At 38.3% G+C, this 23932-nt stretch overlaps 1 protein-coding gene across 1 annotated transcript in view; it reads right to left on the reverse strand.

Moving 5' to 3' along the window:
- Positions 1-23513, reverse strand: part of ube2f (ubiquitin-conjugating enzyme E2F (putative)) — a 62053-nt gene extending 38540 nt beyond the window's left edge. The window contains exons 1-4 of the mRNA XM_062432162.1: positions 23309-23513; positions 15111-15287; positions 11894-11923; positions 2838-2903 (exon numbers count right to left, since the gene is read on the reverse strand). Coding sequence (XP_062288146.1) covers positions 2838-2903; positions 11894-11923; positions 15111-15225 — 211 coding nt within the window. The 5' untranslated portion in view covers positions 15226-15287; positions 23309-23513. The remainder of the gene's footprint in view (positions 1-2837; positions 2904-11893; positions 11924-15110; positions 15288-23308) is intronic.
- Between the last annotated feature and the right edge of the window lie 419 nt (positions 23514-23932).

Here is a 23932-nt window from a genome sequence, read left to right on the forward strand (position 1 = left end):
CATAAACTGAAAACGCTATAAGAGAAAAGAGCAAGTGGAAGGAAGTGAAAAATGGAGGAGTGGACTGTGTGTGTGTGTGTGTGTGTGTGTGTGTGTGTGTGTGTGTGTGTGTGTGTGTGTGTGTGTGTGTGTGTGTGTGTGTGTGTGTGTGTGTGTGTGTGTGTGTGTGTTTTTGAATAATTGAGCGAGTTTTTCCTGGGGAACTCAACCTTCCTTATCAACTTCTCTTAAAGAACATGACACCAAACCTTTTCTCTAATTGCTGGTCTTTGCTCTTCGCTGCAGATTTTGCTTACAAGGGCCTTTGTGAAAACTAAGCTGTTACTGAGTTACAGTGCCTATTAGGGTGGCAGGGAGACAGATGAATCACATACATACACACACTTAGGGACAAAGACTGGAACAGCTTGAAACTTTTAAAATAAATTCACCACTTACTAAAAAATAACAGTAACATGTCATTTTAGTTAAAAATGGGATGCAGCGAGTTCCTTCAACTCCTTCAATGAAACAGCTCTCAAATGTTGGGTTTACTGCTATAATATCAGAAAAATATCATGCAGGAATCTTGCAATAAAATGTGAAAAAATAGTGATTTAAATGAGACTTAGTGAACAAGAATCTGATAATAAGATTTAGGAAAGGAAGAAGCAAGAATAAATGTGACAGAAATTCAGTATGACAGGTCTCTTTTAATATAAAGTAATAAACTCTAGTACTGTGGCTCAAGCCTTCTCAGATGTCTGCAACATACTGTCTGCTATCTGAGGGCGGTTTCAGTGACATATGCCAGTAGATATTGGCGTGCCATCGCAGTCCTGCAAGCCAACAGTTTAGTCAGAAAATGAAGGCTAACGGTAAAATGACTTAAACTGTCCGTGTTAAATATTTATCACAGTTGTGCAAACACCATTTTTTCATTTTTTTTGTGCTAAGTAGGATTATTGCCTTCAATTATACCTCCAAATACAGGGGGATGGATAATCTGGCTCAACTGTTGGCTTATTGACAACCTCTCTGTACAGCTGATTTCTGCCCCCTGTTGGCCTGAATTTGTATTATACTTGAAGTACGACTGAAACTGCCCTGTAAATTACTTGTCCCCTGTTCTCCTTTGGATATATTTTGTTAGGCGCCTCATAGTTTTGCATTAATATAATGGAGTACTGTTACTTCTCCAACTTGTTTCTCTGCAGCCAATCAAAATTCTTAACAAACAAAAATAGCAATAACGAGTTATCAGAGGCAGAACAGGCGGTTGCACGCAGCAGCCTGCTTCCCAACACTCACACACCCACATCAGCTTTCCCGCTAGAGTCTCCTCCTTCTTATCTAACTTACAAATATGAACGTGTGTCTTGTTCTGCATTCAGCTTGTTGTTTGTTGAGTCTCCAAACAAACATCAGACTGCAGGCTAGACGGTTAATTAGCGGCCTCAGCTGCAGCGCATTAGACAGCATGTAAACATACCTAAAAAATGCCACTCCGGTCCATTTGGATCTTTTAACAGCACATTTAAAAAATAACAAACAAGGGAGGATGACTAAATATGATATCGGTTTAAAATTAATTGAGATTTCTTCACAATGTTCCTAACATTTGCGTGTCTGGATTTTTTCATCTGGTGTGGTTTAACATAGTGTTGGAAAATATTCTGTCCATGTTTCACTATCTTTAATCTCTTTTTTCAGTCTGTCTTTCTATTATTCTCTCTCTCTCTCTCACACACACACACACACACACACACACACACACACACACAGCTGTAAGCCCTTAGCTCTTGATCTCAATGTTGTGTATACTGAGAAGATGAAGACAGAGTGTGACATTTTATAAATAAGGGAAACGCGAAGGTGACAATGGGCTTGAGGACAGAGAGAGAGAGGAGGGAGAGAGGGAGAGAGAGAACATGAAGAGAGGGGCAAGAGAGCCCCCGGGGATTTGGGTAATTCCACACCAGCGTGTTTGGCTTGTACAATAATCGACAGGTAGCCCACTAAGCTTGGAACACTGCTGAGCAAGCAGATTGAACTTGGCGAATAATGACACTGCAGCTGTAAAGTCCAAACACGGAGAGGACTCGAGTGCCATTTTGGGGGGAATACTTTTTAAAAAAAGACACCCACAGCCTTAAAAACAAATCGTTAACACTTGCCGTCTTGCTCTTTGTCACACAAGCAAACACACACCACATCCTCCTCTCCCACAACCCACACACACAAACCCGACATATTGTCTCAGATAAAGATGATACAAAATGAGAAAGCATTTGTCCTAAATACAGGCTGGAGCTCTCTGTATTCACACAGTAGAGTCACATTAAGATGGAAGTTTTTATTCTTAATTTTCAAATTTATTTGTTAGAGTAGTACATTATGATTTATGTGGTTCTTCTTTCTCCACTACATAAAAAAGTGGTGGCCAAACCAAACATGTTTATGATGCATTTATAATGTTTCAATAATTAACTGAAAGACTCGAAACACTTCAAAATAAAAGCCAGTTTTATCTATATTTTTGCAGCATATTTGAACTTCAATATCCTTCTTGGTCCTTGCTAGTTTTAAACTCACTCATTTATACGATTTTGGGTGACTAATCATTTATTGGCATCTTTACCTGTTTGTATCCAGCATTTCTGAATCTTTAACAAGAGGTTAACAAAATCTTTATTAATCTGTTGAACTGTCACTGGTTAAGTTTAATAATAAGCAAAGTAATAATAAGTGTATACAGTATATAATATTAGCATTTCAATGGTGGAGGCCAACATGACAGTCATGATTTCTTTCTGTATCCATTGTTCAAGTTGTTTTTTGTGTGTTTTTTTTCTTACCAGGAGACACTGCCAACTGAAAATGATGCAGCTTGTCCTCATCTGGGAAATTGGCTTTGCACGTACCTGAAATGGGGAGGGAAAGGGAGGAGAGAAAGACAGTTAGAAATGAGTCAAAGGTTAAAGTCATAAGCAGCTGTATGAAAGCTTACCATTATTTCTTATTACTTGTTACTTGACTGCAAAAAAAAAAAAAAGCATGGCTGTGGGGCTCCCTGTGGCACCACATTCCCCCCTGGTGGTCAAGGGCATTTACTGCGCTCAGGACCATTAACATCACCTGGAGAGAGATTTTTAACCGTGTTCATGCAGAAGAAATATATAACTAAATAAGTTACATTGTATTATCAGCCTTTCTTATACCCTTTATTTGTGACCTGCTCCATCAGTTTGAGTCACACTGACCCAGAAACACATTTTGAGAAGTTTGTATGTCTGTAAAGAGACAAGTCTCAGCTTTATTGAGACACCCATATAATCTTTCTACACCAAATATTCAGTGAGATATGCTCTTCCAAAGTTTGGCTGTCATCAAATGTTATGTTTGAAAGAAAGGGCTTCAAAGATAATCAGTCACATTCAGCCATTTTTCACATTAATTAAAACAAATGTATTAAGACTCAAGTCAAAATGAACCCAATATTTTTGTTGACATTTGACCTTTGTGCCTAACTATAATTGTATGCCATCATCGGATCAACCATGAGTAAAACATCCTCCTCCTCATCCATCTTACATTGAGCGTTATTATCGGAGCTAATGTTAGCCCGTGGACTGTCCGAGTCAGACTCCACTCTACTATCACCCGCTGGCGCACTTAAATAATCCAACATTAGCTCTGCTCGATTGCTGTCAGATGTAACTGAATATAAAAAGTCTTCCTCACGTATCTAGCTTGGCATCTTCGTCCACTGTCAAGTACAATCTGTCTCATCTGTCAATAAACTTTATTCAGCATTGTCAATAAACAGGGAAACTTATCTAACTAATGTCATGTTTAAAAGCTTCAAACTATACTTTTAATCAATTTTGCATTAATATTGACTTTATATTGACGCTGAGACTTTTATTCAGAAAACACACAAAAACCCAAAAACAGGCTAAAATCCAACTTGTTCTTGTAAAAACGTGTTTTTACAAGAACGGACCGCTGCGACATCTGACTCATTTTGATGGAGCGGGTCACATTTGTATAAGATGAGCAGTCAAATACACAGCCTAATATTAGATATTAAACCAATGCCCCCATACGACAAAAATGTCACTAGATTAAAGTCACAGAGCCTGATTTACTAAGATCCCTAGTAGTGGGTACTAAATTGTGTGCGCACTGCAATAGATTGCGCGTTTCGTTTGCGTGCGTTTTGCGGGTGATCTACTAAGAATAATTGCGTAAATGAAAACAGGTGTAACAGGGTGGTGACAGCAGTATTTAAATGAGGGTTTTGCGTGTCTGAATGGAGAGTTTGGACGAGCAGAAAGCCTGCAAGGGCAAAATGAAATGTGATCAGGTTCTAGTGGAAGAGGTTAACAAATATATTGACTTATAACAAAAAAAAATATTACCAGAAAAACCAACATATGGGAGAGTATTTGTGACAAAGTCAATGCTGCTAGTAAAAACCAAAAATATTCCACTCCAAAAATATTAACACAGTGGAAAAACTCTGTCCTGTGCATATTCTGTCATTGTGCCTCTGTCTCCTCCTCTCCACAGTAACAGAAGTCATCTGTGCGCAGTGAACAGCCGGTTAATACCTGCCCTTCAAAGGTATTATTTATAGACGCAGTTAGCGTCAGAAAAATTACTTTCAGGTTTGGTAAATCACAATGCCTGTGCTAAATAACATATTTGCATTTTCTCCTCCCTGTATATTGCACACTGAGGTTGAAACACCCCATATTACATATTCATTATGACAAACGTACTACATGGACAGCGCGTATTATCTTGCACATTTGAAAGACGCAACCCTCACTGCGCAGCATTAGTAGATCAGCTTGCAAATTTTTTGCGGGTGACGTCAAGTTTGCACACATTTTTACACATGCAAACCTTTAGTAAATTTGGCCCACAGTAAAGGAAGTAAATTCAGGTCAGGTAACACACAAAAATCAATTAAGATTATGTCCATTTATATCTGCCAGTGGACAAACACAATAACTCCTTAACCACAGCTTCTGTTTAGATCCTGAGTTGTTATTTCCCCAAAGAGATATGTTCATTTTTGGAGACTGAGGTATGAATCTGGACACACTCGACAAGTAGTTCTGATTAGCTGCTGGTTTGTTGCAGTTTAAGAGCTTTTAACTGAAGTTCAAATATCATTACATAATGGTCAATGATTCATGATGGATTCATGTTGATAAATCTGCAAGCAAAGCAAAAATCAGCAGAATTAGTGATCATCAGTGAAGAATTTTAATAGTGTAAAAAAACTTAACAACCTGCATCACCAGACTGGTCAGTTCAACATCAATGCAACTTTTCTCCAAAAATGTTGGTTCAATTCTGAAATCTGGATGTGTTGCTGTCAGGTCACATGACCTACTGATGATGTCACACTGGTTGTACTCTTCAAAGGCAAACTGTGATGTCATGAAATGATGACATCATAGTTTGCCTTTGTTGTCTGATGACATCATAGTTTGCCTTTGTTGTCTGATGACATCATAGTGTAATATTTTCGGTCGTAGTTAAATACTGTATATCTCAGAGTACAGAACTATAACTCACTTAAACTACACACAGTATCGTGTACCAGAGTTTACAGTCTACCAAGGACCACTACGATCCTCTACACAGTCTACGTGTGTCTGGGACAGACAACTTGTCTACTAACAGACAACTACAGGACTAACAAACATTTATTATATTCGTCTCTGCAGAAACAATGAGTAGAGTACACTACCCCTCACACCAGGCAAGGTTTGCCAACAACACCACACAGCCAGGACCTGAAAATGACCTCACCAACCATCTTAGAAAATCCCTCAGACAAGCTGAGGGTGTAATTGATGAGTGGAACCGGTGGTTCCACTTCATCAAACCATTTTTGGACTCGGCACAGGCTGACAAAGTCAACCTGGAGTCAAACATGTTGAGCCAGGAATGGAAATACATGAGTGAAATTAAAAGGAGCCAGAACACAATTGTTGAGAGGGACAAAGAAATCTCCTCTCTTAAGGAACTCGTAGAAATGCAGGCAGAGGAGCTGCAAAGAATTAAAAACTGCTTGATGCCCAATCAGGCAGAAAATCTCAGAGCCACTTCTGAACTACAAGAGCCAGCTCTCCAGGTGAACCTGCAGGAGAAAATTAACCAGCTGGAGGAGCAAATCCACCTCAGGGATGTGGACACACTCGCTCTGAAGAAAGAGAGGAGCCATCTCTTAGTCACGTTAGACAATGTGTCTAACGAACTAATCTGTGAGCAAACTAAAATTAGTCAGTCGGAGCATAACTGGCAGACCAAGTGCATCGCTCTGGAGAGGATGTATCAGAGTGAGCTCGCCGAAAATGAGCAGAGATGGAAGATAACAGTCACCAAGATGAAGCAAGAAGAGCCAGCTCTCCAGGTGAACATGCAGGACGAGTTGCTGGAGAAAACTGACCAGCTGGAGGAGCAAATCCACCTCAGGGATTGTGACATACTCGCTCTGAAGAAAGAGAGGAGCCATCTCTTAGTCACGTTAGACAATGTGTCTAACGAACTAATCTGTGAGCAAACTAAATGTAGTCAGTCGGAGCATAACTGGCAGACCAAGTGCATCGCTCTGGAGAGGATGTATCAGAGCGAGCTCACCGAAAATGAGCAGAGATGGAGGATAAAAGTCACCAAGATGGAGGAACACATCCAACACCTGCTCAGCAAGAATGAAAAACGGAGAGAAAAAGAAGTGAAGGCTGAGGAAAAACAGAAAATAAAACAGGAAAAGTTCGAGAAAAAACGGAAAGAAAAACGAGAGAGAGCCGAAAAAAAAGTGAAAGTACAACAGGAAAAGATCGAGAAACAACTTATAGAAATGCAGGAAGAGGTTGAAAAACAACTGAGAGAAAGGGAGGCGACTGAGAAGAAACAGAAAGAAAAGGGGGAGAAGAAAAATAAGGGTTTATGGAGGCGGATTTTTAAGAAAAATAAATAAAACAGCAACAGTTAGGTGGACGAAGCTGCTGGTTGTTCAGTGCAAGCTGGACAGCAGTAGTTCCCTCCACCCTTCACCTCTCCATCCTCCCTCCTTTCCCCTCCACCTGTCCCCCATCGTCCCCAATCTGCCTCATTCCACCTTTTTAATAACTCCCAGACTCCCATCTTCCCACAGCCCCACGTCCCTCATTCCACCTTTTCTTCGGCCCACCATCCCTCCATCATCCCCACGCCCACCCGCCCTCCTTGCCACCACCTTCTCTACCCCACCCTCTCTCCTTTGCCCCTTTCTACCGTTCCTAACCTTTCCTCCGTCTTTAGGGCAGCACGTTGGCTCAGTGACTAGCACTACAGCCTCACAGAAACATCTTCACCTCCACCTGTCCGGCTGGTTGTTTCTGTGTGGAGTTTGCATGTTCTCCTCGTGTTTGCGTGGGTTTTCTCCTGGGATTCAGGTTTCCTCCCACATCCCTAATACATGCAGATTAGGCTAATTGGACACTCTAAATTCTCCCCCTAAATTCCCCCTATATCCTAAAATACTTCAATAAAATTCAAACCCATAAATATGTATCTAAGTGTAAAAATATATCTGTACAACTGTAGAATTTTATACTGTGGCACTACAGAGTTCCTTTGGCAACCAGGTATATTTATAAATGCAAATCAATATTTTAAACACTTCCAAAATGCTCAATACGCAATACACACACACAGGAACTGATATGCACTTATATTTGATACTTTACATATTTTAGATAGATAGACAGAGACAGAAAGACAGATAGATAGATAGATAGATAGATAGATAGATAGATAGATAGATAGATAGATAGATAGATAGATAGATAGATAGATAGATAGATAGATAGATAGATAGATAGATAGATAGATAGATAGATAGATAGATAGATAGATAGATAGATAGATAGATAGATAGATAGATTTTAAGAAATATGTTTATGTATTCTATGGATCTTATGTAATTTTCTACTGTATGTTTGTTATTGGTGAGCCAAAAACAAGTTCTATTCTATTCTGTTTCTAAGTTATGATTTAAACAGCTCCATAACACTCCATTCAGACAGAACATTACAGTGGAGAATGAAATATTCACTTTGTTCCACTGTAACTGAACTCATGGTTCTGGTCAGCGCTGTTAATCATGTAGAAATGACAGGATGTGGTCTGTAAAAGTCACGGACCTTCAGCACTACAAAGCTAAAAGCCTCCCCTGTACAGGGAGGCAAAGTTACCTTTAGATATAACAATGCACTCAAATGGAACAGTACATCCATCTTCTAGTAAGACTGATTAGATAATCTACTGCGGGCTGCATGTGAAAGATGGCACCCTGCAAATAATTTATGAACATATTATCATATCTGAAAGTTAATTTGTCTTTTTGCGAACTTTCCCTGCCAGCCTCAAAGATCATTTATGCCAACTTAGACGGCATAACTTAAGAAACTGCAAAATGAAACATTTGAATTATTAAATCTGCAAATGTTCAGATACGATTTAAGATTTGAGAACATCCAACTCACTCACACAGAGTTGTTGCACATCACATGGCCCTAGAATTGTCAGACATATCAAATATCATTATATAAAAGGTGTCATCTGACAATTAAAGTATAAAATCATGACTCATCCTGTCTATTAAGCAGTATGATCAAGATACTGTATCTATATAGTTTGAAGGACATAATTTCATAATTTGTGTCTTAAAACAACAGGCATGTGCCCAAAGTAACACTGAAATAGGTTTTTCTTGCCATAATCACTGAAGCTAATATGAAGCTTCAGCCACAGAAATAGCCAGTATGAAAAGGAGCAAACGACTTTCAGTGTTCATATGAGTACCTGACTGTTCACACGTATCTTTTAACTATGTGTGTGTGCTAGTGTTTGTGGTTTGGGGGTACAATCAACATCTGATCCTAGTTTTGCTGGGTCAACAGTTTTATTGATTGACGGGGCAAAAAGTTTCTTTTCTTACAGCTTAGGAAAACCAAGACTTTGTATCAAATCGTTGCCTTTCATAGACTGACCCACCACCTTTGTTGTGACTACTAGTAGCTGCTGAATTTTTGCATTAACACTTTCACTTTGCTTCATACTGTCCTGTCCATTTGTAGCTTTATTTTGTTCTTGTTCTCAAAGTTTAAGTTGTTATAATGTGCTATCGTTTTGTAGGTTGTTTTATTGGGTATGACTAGAGGCCTATTACTATTTAGATTAAAAATAAACTGGCACAAACTCAGCAGGGTGCTAACTCAACCATTACTAGGCACATTTCATGTATGACATCATTCAGCATTTATTGTTACATGTTTTTTTGGTTGATCCTACAGAACAACCGCTTTCTCAGTTTTCCTTCTCAGCTCTGTTTTGAAGTTGAAAGATGTCCCATATCTCTGCTTTTCCCTGAGCTCTCGTTCCTGTCAGCCCAAAAGGGTGAATATCCATCAATGCCAAACACCAAGTCCAGATACATGGCATGCAGCCAGGTTTCCATAAAACTTAGTATTGAAGCCTCATGAAAAAAAAAAATTCATCACTGCAACCCCCAGTGACTGAATACCAATATTTCCTACAGGCTTGTAGTCTTTTTTCACCGCTATTGAACAGGATTGTCATTTCTTTTGAGTTGTGTCTTTTCTACAAGAAGTAAAAAATATTTCCGAGCCAACTAATCAGCTTTCTTGCTGGTCCTCTGCTGTGGGGGCAAATTCATCAGAACACAAACATAAACAGTCATGCTAAGTTCAGCCAAATAAATTATAACGAATCTGCACTCATGCATAACAACAGCGATAGAACAGACTAATGAAGATCTGATATACCCAAGTGTGAATTCTCAAATAAAGGCCTGCGCTCAAATAGCAGAGAGGGGGGGTGTCAAGTCTGTTTGAACAACAACGTCCTCAGAAGTGAACAAGCATGAAACGCCTACAGACCCACACATGCGTTTCTATTTAAAAGCATTGCTCATTTCCTGCTTGATACTGAAAATGTATGTGGCAGAGCAAGGCGACTGAACTAAAAGATAAAAATAATGTGAAGCCTTGATGAAAAGGCTTTAGAAAATGAATAGTTTATCAGACTTTATACCTTTAAATGTGCAGAGACCAGTTCAAACACTCTATCATTGAATTGAACCATCTGAGGCTGTTGCTGGTTTCCTTATATACAATTAAACTCAGCGAGCACCTGTGCACCTGCTTATTCATGCAATTATTTTTAAATGTTATTATTAAATGTTCATATCAAACATCTGAATGGGGGGGGGGGGGGGGATTTCAGTGACTCCGACTGTGGTTTGTCTGTAGGTGACAGACACGCTAGTTTGAGTGTTTCTGAAACTGCCGATTTCCTGTCTGTAGAGTTTATTTGGAACGGTTCGAAAAAAAATCATCTCAGAATAGATAACACGACAGGCTACCACGGCAGGTTCTACTACTCTCAGCCAAGAACCGACATCTGAAGCTGCAGTGGGAACAGGCTCATCAAAACTGGACTGAAGACTAGAAAAAAATGTACTCTGGTTTGATGGACCTCGATTTCTGTGGAGGCACACAGATGGTACGGTTGGAATTTGGCGTCGACAGCATACATCCATGGACACAAACCTGCCTCGTGTCAGCAGTCCAGGGCTGGTGGTGGAACACTGGCACACTTTGGGCTCCCTTACCAATCAATCATTTTAATGCCCCTGCCTATGTGTGAATCCCTTTATAGCCACAATTTCTTTAAATAGCTCCCTCTGCACAAAAGCAAAAGTCATCTCAAACTGGTTTCATGCACATGACAATGAGTTCAGTGTGCTTCAATGTCCACCCCAATCACCAGATCTGAATTTGATGGAGCACCTTTGGGATGCGGTAGAACAGGAGATTCATGTAACAGAGCAAAACCAAGCCCTATCCTGTATCTTAGTATGCTGTATGCATACAGAGCCTTATCCCTTGTTATGAAAAATATTTACAAAAATTACTCAGTTGACTTGGTTGATACAGAAGTTGCGCAAGAGATATTAGAGACCGTAAATACTGAACACAGTAATATAACAATACTCTTTTGGGAATTCTCTTGAGCTAATAACGATCTTTCATCTTAATTCATCAGTTGGTAAAAGGGTTGAATATGAGTTAAATGAGGAGTCGTTGAGGAGGAGTTGTTTACTGTATATAGTATTTTATTTTATTTTTATTCATTTATCACTTTCAACCTTAGGCTGCTACTTTTTTTCCCACTATACTGCTGTGTCAATTTGAATGTCTCCAAAGGGGGATCAATAAAAATAAATCTTATCTGAAGTCAAAAATTGTTTGAAAGAATGTAGAATCGTTATTACTTTAGTTTTTTTACTCATTGATGGGTTAAAAATGAAGAGATTATTGTAATACAATATGTTCTATATTTAGATAATTAATATATTTCATTGTATTTTGTATCATTTTGTGTCATGTTGATGGACATTTAAAAATAATCATTTTATCAGATTCTGGTACTGGTACTATTGATCAACGATTGGAAATATAAAAGTAACATGGGGGAAAAAAAGGAGAACATGTATGTACTGTGTGCCCTGCTTCCTCTCACACCATATTTCACCAATACTCTTATTCCCAAAATACAACAAATACTGACGGTCATAACTGTGGCAAGGGTGAAACAATATGTTGAACATGCCTTACTCTTAGTAGCTAAAAAGGTTCCTCAGTTCAGGAACTTTAAGGGGCAACAAATTGTAGGAAAGTGTGATATTGTAATCCAATATTCCAATATATCACATGTAGATGTATAGACTGGAAGACGTGAAGTTGAGCACTAAGTTAATACAAACATGGGGAGGAATACTAAGTGTGGCTCAACAGTGCAGAGATGTGTTGATCATACTTACTAGGGAGATTGGTTTCAAGTTCTGCAACTTCTGTTGAGAGAAAATAAGAATATGGAATCAGAAGCAGAAGAGAGGCCACACACACACACATACTTTATTTAATGAGGCACTGAAATGCTACCTGCTCACTCTGGAAAGTTGCTCTAGTCGGATTAAAGATTCATGCCCAATATGTGAGCTGTAAAATGTTTTGTTTTTAATACACAGTCTCACAAAACAGAAAAAACAAACTTGCTGGAACAGTGGGGTGTCAAATAGCGAGGAGGGGGAGGAGAAAGAAAGAAAAGAGAAGAATAAATGAAGAAAACCAGCAGGAAGGCAGTGGAAAGAGTCGAGGGTTGTTAGGATTAGGTTTAAACTTTCTGGTTCTCTGTATTGTTTTCTCCTTGTCCACCCAAAAGAAGGTGAGAGGAACAATAATGTGTGGATTATCTGAGGGGTAAAAAAAAAGATGCTCTTTTGGGAGCTTTACATGTCATTTATATAATAATATAATCTATTATTTAACATGTGCAGAGCATAATAATTAGGTAACTGTGTTTTCACTCCCTTCCCTCCCTGTGAAAGTCGGAGCATCGGGTCAGCTATTTAACAAGCCCTTTTGAGCAAGTAGACCGTTTTTGTATTGTTGAATGAGACCACCTGCCTGTTATCAGCACAAGTATTCTTCTTCAAAACCTGCCAGGTCCCTATCCATATTTCAAAAACATCCACAATTCATTAAACTAGAGTCCTCCACACTGGTTGAAGGTGTGTGTAATATCTACAGTATCTAATATAACATTGTCTTTATCCTAGTATACTGTTTAAATGGCCAGCACTTCTTTGGCAACAGCAACGATGAGATCTCATCAGGGAGCAGATTTACTTTTGCTGTACCAAAATGGACTGTTTTATTCAAACACCAATGTGTTAGAATAAACATGACGCCGATCATTCTCCAACATGAAGCCAACAAAATCTTCTTCAGCACTTCATGGGAAAAAAAAAAAAAAAAAAAAAACTAAGGCAAGGCAATAACAATCCACAAGAGAAAAATCAGTCATTATAATCTTTTGTACAGGAGGGAATTATACTGACGTGTGTTTAGAATCATTTGTTTACTGACTAGCGTGCCAGCGGTGAACAGAGCACTGTTAAATCTACACTGATGGATGTATCCAGTCTAATGTTCTGATACATTTGAGGCCTGATGAATTCCCTACATTGAAGAGTTGTTTATATTTTACACAGTTGCCAACTATTGATTCAATTAATCATTTTGAGTTTTGTTTTTTTTAGGGGGGGGGGGGGGGGGGTTGCCATGAAAATGTGCACTTGTTAACTTTATTGTGGAAATTCATTACAAGTAGTTTTGAAATACTTTAATTTATTGTACTAATAGTTAACTTCTTGTAGCCTGCACCATCAAGTATCGATTCTAGACATTAACCCTATTATCAAATAAAGCCTGTTCATTCATGTTCTTGGACAAATCAGGTCACAGTGAACCACATGAACATTACGCAAACACATTAAATGAAACACTTATGTTTATTTCACTACTCCTGCCGGTTGGGTAAAGTTCAAGTAAATGTACAGACTGGAGAATGAAAAGGAGAAAAAAACAATATGGAGTGAGAGAATGAGACGATAAATAAACGTAGATGGAATGACAATAAGTTTAAGGGACGAGGACAACCTTTTCAAATTTAAAGGATGAGAGAGGAGGCAGGTGTCTGAGTGCTGGCTCTCAAGGCAAAGAGAGGAAGCTATAAATACCAAGGAGCAACAGGCGAAAACATGGACAGAGAGAGAGAGAAGAATAAAGAAAGACTGAGGAGAATGAACTATTCATACAGTATACGTCTCCTTAATTTCTTGAGTCAGTTTTAAAACAAGGTTAAAGAAAACAGTCAAGAAACAACTGCCGGATGTCAATATATTATTTTCATCAAGAGAACAAAGTAACTTGTTCTTTTGTGTAGTATATCTTATAAGTTTGGTACATCCAGATTTTCTTCAAGTTAAACAAAGAGTCTGAGTCGGAGAGCACCACTGAATTATTAAACACTACAACCTCTCCAGCTATCAAGTAAAAATACCTAAATTATACTTTTAAGATCATTGGACATTCAGGACTGAGCGTCCGTCTATCCTGTCTGCCTGTGAAACTGTTAAACCTCAGCTCAGCAGCTCGAGAGGATATCTGATATTACAAGCAGTATGTCATTATTACCCCTAATAGACGACAATATCACATCAGCCACTTAATATAATTCCATTTAGAATTGATTAGAATAATCAATCATCACTCGGTGTAAGCTACGGTAATAGTTATATGTCTAAAATAATATGTTTAATATCAAGTCTCATATGATTTCAATATTATTTGTAGCACTCACTGACTGTACAGTGTTCACAGTATTTCGTTGTCCCCTTTAGATAAAGCAGTGACCCCTGATAAAAGGCACTGTTAGGTCTCTTTGACCCCCTCTGTTCCAGACGACCCCGGTTCAAACACTGTACAGAAACCAGTCACTATCATTTAAACCTTACATACTGTTCAGGGTCAAATTTTAACCATTTTTTACATTTGAAAGCTGTAAAAACACCATGTACATATTTCTTTTAGCCAGACTTTACATAATGTGACCCATTTTTTAACATTTTTTTATATATGCAAAGTTTAACAAGTTTAACCTTTGTTTATTTTTAATTTGTTTTAATTGAAAAATCAGCATTCAAACATGTTGTATTTATTCATGTTCTATAAAATGTTTACCTGGACAATAAAAAAGTGATTGTGAATGTCTTTTTTCACAGAAGAATTAATCAAACATGTATTAATGACTGATGGGGGAATTTATGAATATGAATTGGTGTAGAGACTAATTATGGGTCAGAGTATGAACAGTATGTAAGGGTTAATGTGTAATAAGGCCATGCAAGAAAAGTTCATATAGAGCAGCAGTGAGCAAAGTGTACAGGTTGACAATGGATAACCATGATCTTAACAAATTAGCATCATAATCCAGATGACCATTTTGACCAAAATCATGCAGCCTTAGTGTCTGGAGATATACACAGTGTTATATATAGTTAAAGTTATCCTCAGTGGCAGCCATGATCAAATGCTATCATCTAGTTTCCAATCTCACTTTGAATTTTTTTATATTGAGGAAGCAAAACTATTTAACTAACATCCATAAAAGGAAGTGAACAGTGACCCAGGTACCTTTGGTAAGGAGGCGGTCCCTTATGGAGACCCTGTGGGTGGAGTCGGTGGCTCCGGAGGCACGGCCCGTCTTTCCTCCATCGTCCCTCTTCAGCTTCCTGGCCAGTGTAAGCATGGCTACGCTGCTGTGATCTGCCTCGGTCTGCCCCACGCTGCACTGCGCTGCTGCTCAAATGCCTGAAAATAACACACACACACAAACATAAAGGGCACAGCTTTTAACTTATGTCATACATTATTAAACAAAGTTACATTATCGCTCATAATTAGGACAAAAATAAAATGAGTGCAAACACTAATAAGTTTTCTTGTGCACTAAATATTGTGTTATATCCGCAATGTTGCAGAAACTCTAATTATCCATAATTGCTGGTTGGACACATTTATCAAGTGTATGTGTGTGTCAGCGCTGGGATCGACTGCTGTTGTGTCAAATGATGTAATCCAGCAGCAACATCGGGCCTCATGTATGAAGTCCTTTATGAACAAATTCTCTTTCATGAATTTTCATTCATATCTATGATTTGTTCTTATTCTACTAGCACCCACAGATTTCTGGGATTCAGCAATGTTTTCTTATTTTCGCTCTTCTCTTTAGGTAAGAGGAGATTTTACAAGTGGTCGAGAGCACTCGTACCAAGATAAGAAAAAAACAAATTGTTTGTCCAAAGCAAGGAAACATAAGTTTTAAATTTGAGGAACATAAAAAACAGTATCATATAATTAAAGTTAAAATATCTTTAAGAGTCATTATAGTAATTGGATTATTAAATGTGTGGTTTAATAAGTTTATTTAACAGTACATTAACTTCATTATTGCAAATGTTTCTCTTCCTTCTTTTTTTTCCTTTTTTTGTTGGTAGCATCTCTCTGATACCTGGATATGTGCCAGAGTATTTACACACAGCACAACACCTGACCTTATATAGTTACCTATGCCAATAACAAACAATCAACCCCAAGCCTTCAATTTAAGATCAATGGATTCATCATTCAGCACATCTGGGTCAGAGCAGATTTGGGTGGTTAAGAACATATGGAGATAACTTCTCTTCTTTTTTCTCTTCTTTTTTTCTCTCTCAACAGAAATTTAAGAGGAAGCTGCTACATGAGGCCCATTTTCTCACGTCTCTGCACAGTATAAATGATGAATGATGGATGGGGAAAAGAATTCAAACAGGAAAACGTCTTTCGGTAATATAATAACCAAGGCCAAAGCTCATTTCTGCTTAGAAAAGACACATCTTGAGCTCTTTTCCCATCACACTAGTCAAACTACATAAAGTATCTCAAAATATTGATTTTCAGCCCACACATATTCAGCCTATATTCAGTGCGTGTCTCATGGCAAAGAGATAAAAAGGTCACAAAATGGCTAAAAGTGTTAATAGGTAACAGAAAAATAATGAGGTGCGAGGCTACTCCTTCATGTTCTTCCTACTGACTGCTATGACAGCAGTTATTTATGAAGGCATAATGAAGAGCTTGACATCAATTAGAGAAGCCAATCGCTGTCAAACTCACTGTTACGGAGAGACGAGCGAGTCTACGAGTTGTGTAATAGTGTAAGTTTCGAGTTTTATGCTTATTAAAATCACACATTACATGGAGTAAATCGAGGTTCTTTACACTTCACAAAAGCCAATTCTCTAAAGCGCCGAACGGATGAAAAGGAAGAACAACAACCTAATGAAATGAACAAGCTGCAGCGACACACACGGCTGAGAGTGAATGAAATGGTGTGAAAATGCCTCCATAACATTCAGTAGAAGAGCAGAAAATACATCACATAAGATACTCTATCATCCCGTATTAAATACACTGACTGTGATACAAGTCATGATTCAGCTGAGGTGACAATGATTAATCATTTGTGATGGGTAATACATCGATATTGTGATACGAGACTAGATATTGACTTCGATTTGGAAATTGTTAAATCATTATATGGCATACGAGTTGTCTTTTCCTGGTTTTAATGACTGAATTACAGTAAAATGATGCAATTTTCTGAACTTACCAGGCTGTTGTAGCTGCTCTATTATTTTCCTTTAAACACTTAGTCATTATAGACACAATACTAAGGCTGGGTATCATTTAAGAAATTATGATACCATTACCAGTCCAAGAAGAACTTCAAATTAGTCTTCAAATTATTGATATTTATTAATTTAAAAACGTTTGCGTTGATTGGCTGTGAGCAAGTCCATACAAATAGTCATATTTTCTAACTCTGGGTGCAAAAAGGATCGATTGCACCTATTATTTGACGGGAGACGTTTCAATGCTACTTAGTATCCATTTATTTTGGTCGAGACCTAAATAAATGTATTGAGTACCGATACCCAGCCCTACACATTACTGATGACTATTTATCAAAAATCTCATTGTGTAAATATTTTGTGAAAGCCCCGATAGTTCTCCTAAATATTATTCCTAAAATATTGCCACAATATTGAAAGAGGTATTTGGTCAACAATATTGTGATATTTAATTTTTGTCCATATTTCCCAGGCTATATCACACATAATGCAGTAATTAATCAGAGCATCACGCCACAATGTCACAATAAAAGTAAAACCGCAAAAGAGACATTTAAATTTCATTCAATTTAAATGCATTTAGTCATCTACACACCATGAGCGGAGATACTTCACAGACTGCTCTCAGTCTCTGTGTAGTCAGTGAAGCGTGTAGAGTGCATGGTCACATGACTTACCGGTGACTAACAGACCACACACCAGGTGCTAATAGAAGCTAACGAGCAGGACGACACTGATCGTGACCTCTGTTACATGGTGATATTTTGGATTTAAGCTCAGCAACATCGAGCAGAAAGAGGTACTTTGTAAAACATCTCTACGTCAGGCAGCAACAAAACTAAACATGAATGCATCGCAGTGAAAGCTCTAACTTAAGAGACGACGACTTAAGGCTGAGACCTTTAAATAAAACAAAACACAAACTGACTCCATAACATACTGCTTGACAAAACACACGATGCCCCTGTACTCGTTTAGCAAAGAGGGATTTCAGATAATGATCTGGACCTGAGGATCACACCAGCGACAACATAACCTTGGGCTTGAAAGAGGCAATGGTTGCATGTGTGAGGAGCGAATCGTTATCACATCAGATAACTGCATTAACATAATAAAAGCAGTGGAGCTTAATTAATGGACATAAACTTCACCTTGCTATTGGTAAGTTAGATTCTCAAAATCAGCAGTAAGTATACACTCGTGATACCTTTTTATTTATCATATCACAATTGTAATCACAATATTTTACACAATAATCACAATATGATGAAGAGCACACAGCCACAACTCTACCCGTGTCTATATATTAGTCTGTGTGGTTATATTTCTGTGTAATCATTCACTGGAGTTACTGGTGTGTTTCCAGTTCAGCTGAACTTCTCTGGAGTTTAGAGAAGCTTGAGTCTGGTACATTAGCGGGTGTGGAAGGATGTAAATTTAAGACTGTGCTTCCTGCAAAGTTTCGAGGAATTTGAATTCTACTTATGAGATGATACAACACAGACACACACACGATAAAAAAGATTATTAAAATTGTATTTCATGTTTAAACATTGTTTTTTTTTAATTATCTGAAAGTATATTAGACTCAGCCTACAGAGACAAGAGATGTTTTTTTTTTTTTTTGCCTTTGCTAAAAACTACTCAAGAGACTCACTGCAACCAGCCAAGAAGAGTACTTCAGTATCATACCACTGCCAACTTTCCTATTAATGCTGCTACAGCAAGAAGTAATTATCTGCGCCGTGACGTTGTTAAACTCAGACATGAAAACACTCACTCTCTTTAAACATATCGTCTTCTAAATAGCCATGTAAGAGTAAGCTGCCTATTTCCAAGGAAGGGTTTCGTGCAGTGTGACCCTTGGCATTTATTGTTCTGTATATTATAAAATTACTGAGTGAGTTTACTAAAAATTTGAATATTAAGGTGAGAAACCATCACTCTCTATTTACCACACTTTGCATTACATTTACTCCTCATTCTTTTATTTGAGTGCACTGATTCTGAGTATGAATCTACTATTACTACACTAAATATTTTTTTATGAGAAAGCTAAAAACCTTTCTCTTCACTTTAGTTTTTAATAAGCTTTTCTATCAGTCACCACTGCTCTTCTTTTAAAAGCTGTATTTTACTTGATTTCATATAGTGTTTTTAATCTATTTTTAACTACTTTTACTATTTTAATTGTTATTTATGTCCTCAAAAATACCACAGTGGCACTCAACAACATTACATCAACATTAGTCCAACACTAGTTTCTGCTAACAATCCCACAACACGATGCTCCACATTTTACACAGGCACAAATTACAGCTCTGTGACTCTGCAGGTGACAGCGATCATACAAAATGATGATGACGATGATGACGATGATGGGTGAGGTGTCCACAAATCTTAATTTACTGCTCACTAATCACTAAGACTGGCTATCGGTACTCAATACCTTTAACATATCAACTGAAATAACACCTTTAAAAACAAAGTTGACGAAGTGCTTTGACAGAAAAAGCAAAAGCAGTAAACAATACACAGAGAGCAAGTAACAAGACTGACATTGACAAGATGAAGGTAGAGGACAATGAAATACAGCAAGGAGATGATGAAAATATAATATATAAGTAAAATAAAATGAAATAAAAGACAGTGACAATAAAACAAACGATAAACAAACGACATCACATGAAAGCTAATCTGTAGAAATAAGTTTTAAGAAGTGATTTTAAGAGAAGTTACTGATTCTGTCTTATTTCCTCTGGCGGGTCGTTCCAAAGCCGAGGGGTCCTGATGGCGAAAGCGCAATAAATCGATGCCAAGTAATATCGAAACGTCTCCCGTCAAACAAAACCTGCAGTCGATCGTTTTTGCACCCAGATCTAGAAAATATGACTATTTGTACGGACTTGCTCACAGCCAATCAACGCAAGCATTCTTACATTTAATGCAACGTGTGATTGGCCCATTGCCACAGCAGCTACAACCCGTCTGTCAACTTTTATCTGCCAGAGTATACACACACGTCTATGCACATACACACATATATGGATTAATAAGTGTGTGTGATGTATGCCGTCACCCACATACTGATTTTGAGCATTTTGTATTTAATAAATATTAAGATTTTCAAGATATATCAATCTGAGTTTTTTTTTTACTCATTAATAATCGGTATCGGCCCCAAAAATCCAGCATCGGTTGGGCCCTAGAATGAAGTACTCAATTGGTATCTGTATCACTTTAAGGGTACTCGGATTGGTACTGGTATCGTAATTTTTAAACGATACTCAGCCCCACTGATAGGTTAAGTGTCCAGAAATCTTAATTCACTGCTGCTCACTATTGACTCAACTATTTTAGTCTCCAACAAAAAATATCTGGCAGCTGGCGAAAGCTTAAGTTTCAAAACTTTTGCAACACAAGATAACATTATGCTCATGAAATGTAAATGCCAATGAATGTAACCTTTCCACCCCCGCATGGGGAGAGGTGTTAAAACCAGGGGTTGCACCACGATATTTGAACGGTTGATTCTTGCTGATCCCTTCTTGCTGTTTAATATCTACTGAAACACTGTTTACTCATTCACTGTTGTGCAGAGGTATTCTTCTCACCTCTCTAAAGGGCCTTCCACACCAAGAACTAAAACTATAAATATATCATTTTAAAACTCAAGTGGACGGTGGAATTCACACCACAACTATAACGACATCAACAGTGGTGAGCGATATCGTTGGGATCACTTTCAGAGCGATTTGCTGAACGATAAAACACTGACAGCCAATCAAATTCCCTCCTATAAACCATACAGCACGACACAATCTGCATCCCGCCTGACATTAACAGTTAACCCTTTGTAGGTCACACCAACAAATTATTTCTTTGCTTCTCCTACCTCTTTGGGGCCTTGACAACATAAAACTTTTTTTTTTCTTTGACCCTAAATGTTATGTTTTACAGACCTCTACCAAATGGTTGAGCATGTTAGCGACTCATTCTGTTCAATAAACCCTTTGCGAGTGAGTGAGCAAAATTAAGAGGTAATATCTATTAAAAAAAATTAGTTTTGGAGAGTTTTCAGACATGTTTGGCTCACTATGAAATTGTGGTGGCACAAATTAGACTATGGCGGGCCGCCACAGTCTGTATAATTAATGGGACACACTGTCTGTAAAGACTGAAACATCACAGCAACTAGTGTCTAAATTACTTCTGATTGGCACACTGGACCGAGCAGCGCGTGCTTGACACCGCTGTTATGCTTCCCCTCCCTCCCTCCTCTCTTTTTTCTCTTACTCCAGGTGATCTCCATGACTTGATGAGTGGATGGACCTGCGATCCCTTTACAGGGGAGAGCACAGGAGCTCTCACTCTGTTTGCCTCCTGCCATGCTGCCTGCTCATCTTTCTTTTGGTTTTTCCTTTTGATGTTTTTTGTTATTTTTGAGGATGAGGGGCCTGTTAGTCCAGTTTTCACAGCTTTGTTTCAGTAGTTTAGGTTTTTTGCATTTTTCCTTTAGTTTAGAGGAGAAGTCCTGGGTCCACTGCTGAGCTGGCCCAGGGGCTTCCTCTTATTTGGTTCCCTTTTATCAGGCATCCGGACTCTCATAGTTTGAGTTAGTTTTGTTATTCATAGTTTGGGTTACTGCTTGCATTTGTTTTCAAATAAATCAAATTGGCAATTGTGCGTTCAGGTCGGTGTCTTATATGTCGGTCATCGGTTGAGCCACTTGTGAGTTTTGGTGGCCAAAACAACGGCTGTTTACATGATGCCCTCATCCCACTCACCCACATACACTCACTGGAGTGTGCATGGTTTACTGTTACAACAAGCATTGCTAATGTTTGCACCTTTTTATATTGCATATTGCACTTTATTGCTCTTATAGATTATCAATGTTTTATGTATGTCTTAAATTGTTTTTAATTGTCTTAAATGGCTCAGTGTGCTATCTAAATGTCGTTATATTGTTGTCTGACCCTACTAAACTAAAACTAGATAAGTGTGAACGCTCACATCGTTGTCGTTATAGTTATCGGTCTCAGTGTGGACGGGCCTTAACTGGCCTGTGAACTTTCTGTGGGCATTGGACTCACCGGGGGGGCAGCAGTAGAAGTAGAGAGAGAGAGAGAGAGAGTGAGAGTGAGTGGATCAGGTATCAGTGAGCCATTAAAATGTGTGTCACTAAGTCTGACTCAATGCCCACCTGCCTCAGCTGTCACTCACTGCCTGCCTGCTCCCACACACACCCCTACCACCCCTGGGGCGCTGCATGCTGATACAGAGTACCTGCATGGTTGTAAAGAGGCTCTAAGGAAAGGTAGAGAGCCATACAGCAAAAGCAGACAACAATGATGGTAGAGGAAACATGCAACACACACACACACACACACACACACACACACACACACACACACACACACACACACACACACACACTTCTCTCAATCTGTTGAATGCTTTGCACTCTTGAATCTATAAATCAAGTACACATTTTTCATATAAAGTTTGTCTCTCATCACTTTTACCCTCCTGTTTTCCTCCTGCATCAAATTTGACCCAATTTTGACTAAAAATGAGGTATAATTTAATTTAAATGAGGCCCTACTGACCATAGTTTCCAAAAAATATATGTTTAAAACCTGTGGTGATAAGTTAGAAGGAAGCTAAAGGGGTCTAACATAGAACTGGGTGATCATTTAAACCTCGTGCTTTATAAACAGACAAACCAAAAGTTGCACAGTCTATGGGAAGACAACAGGAGGGTTAAACAATCACTAAATTAGTCGCATTATCCTCTATTAATCTCTAAAAAAAAATAGATCTAGCCTACTTTATATTTTAAAACACTGCTTCCTGTATCTGCTGTTTTACCTAGAAGAAATGCCTCCAGCTGTTATGACACTCATAAACATCTGATAGTGGGTAAAAACAGAGCTACTTTTATAAGTCACTGCCTCGTCACTGTACACTGTTATAAACCCCGCTACCACTGCTAATCACAGCTAAGCTACAAGCACAATATCAAGGCTAATAACCTGCCTAAAATATCAGCTTAATCCTCGTGCATGTTGAGTAAGCGTAGGAGGGGTGTGTGTGTTGTAGCTTGTGTCTTATCTGAGTGTTTTTGTGTGTTTTATTTTTGTTTTTATTTACCTGCTAGCGCTCCTTGCTACACCATAATCAGCTGCTCTCCTCTGTTCAAGGCGACGTCTGCAAGTCCAGCCGGAGACGAGCTGAGGCACACACCGACTGTGAGTACTGTATAAAAAAGATGATTTTTTTCGGGGTTTCAGGGGTTGAAAGCTGAGTTTTGGGGGAAATCAGCTGTCACAACTTTGCTCTGGTGTCATGGGCAACGGAAGTGCAGCGGATGTGTGCCGGTCGTTATTGTTGTTCGTGTAGACATGGCAACGGATGAACAGTTCCGCCCTGCAGGGTTCTAGATGGTTTAATGTTTGGATTTAAAAAAAAAAATAACAACATTACAGCAGTGATGGAAGAAATAGTCAGTACCAATACTATAAAAGCCCATTTCAGCCATAAGATGAAAAAAAAGATCCTGTAAGTCAATATAATGAGAAACTATCTCAAAATAATGATGAACTATCTCAAAATAATGACTTAGTAACTCAAAATAATGACTTAGTAACTCAAAATAATGAGAAACTATCTCAAAATAATGACTTAGTCATCAAAATAATGACTTAGTCATCAAAATAATGACTTAGTAACTCAAAATAATGAGAAACTATCTCAAAATAATGACTTAGTAACTCA

Source organism: Scomber scombrus, chromosome 13 (assembly GCF_963691925.1).
Source record: "Scomber scombrus chromosome 13, fScoSco1.1, whole genome shotgun sequence".
NCBI lineage: Eukaryota > Metazoa > Chordata > Actinopteri > Scombriformes > Scombridae > Scomber > Scomber scombrus.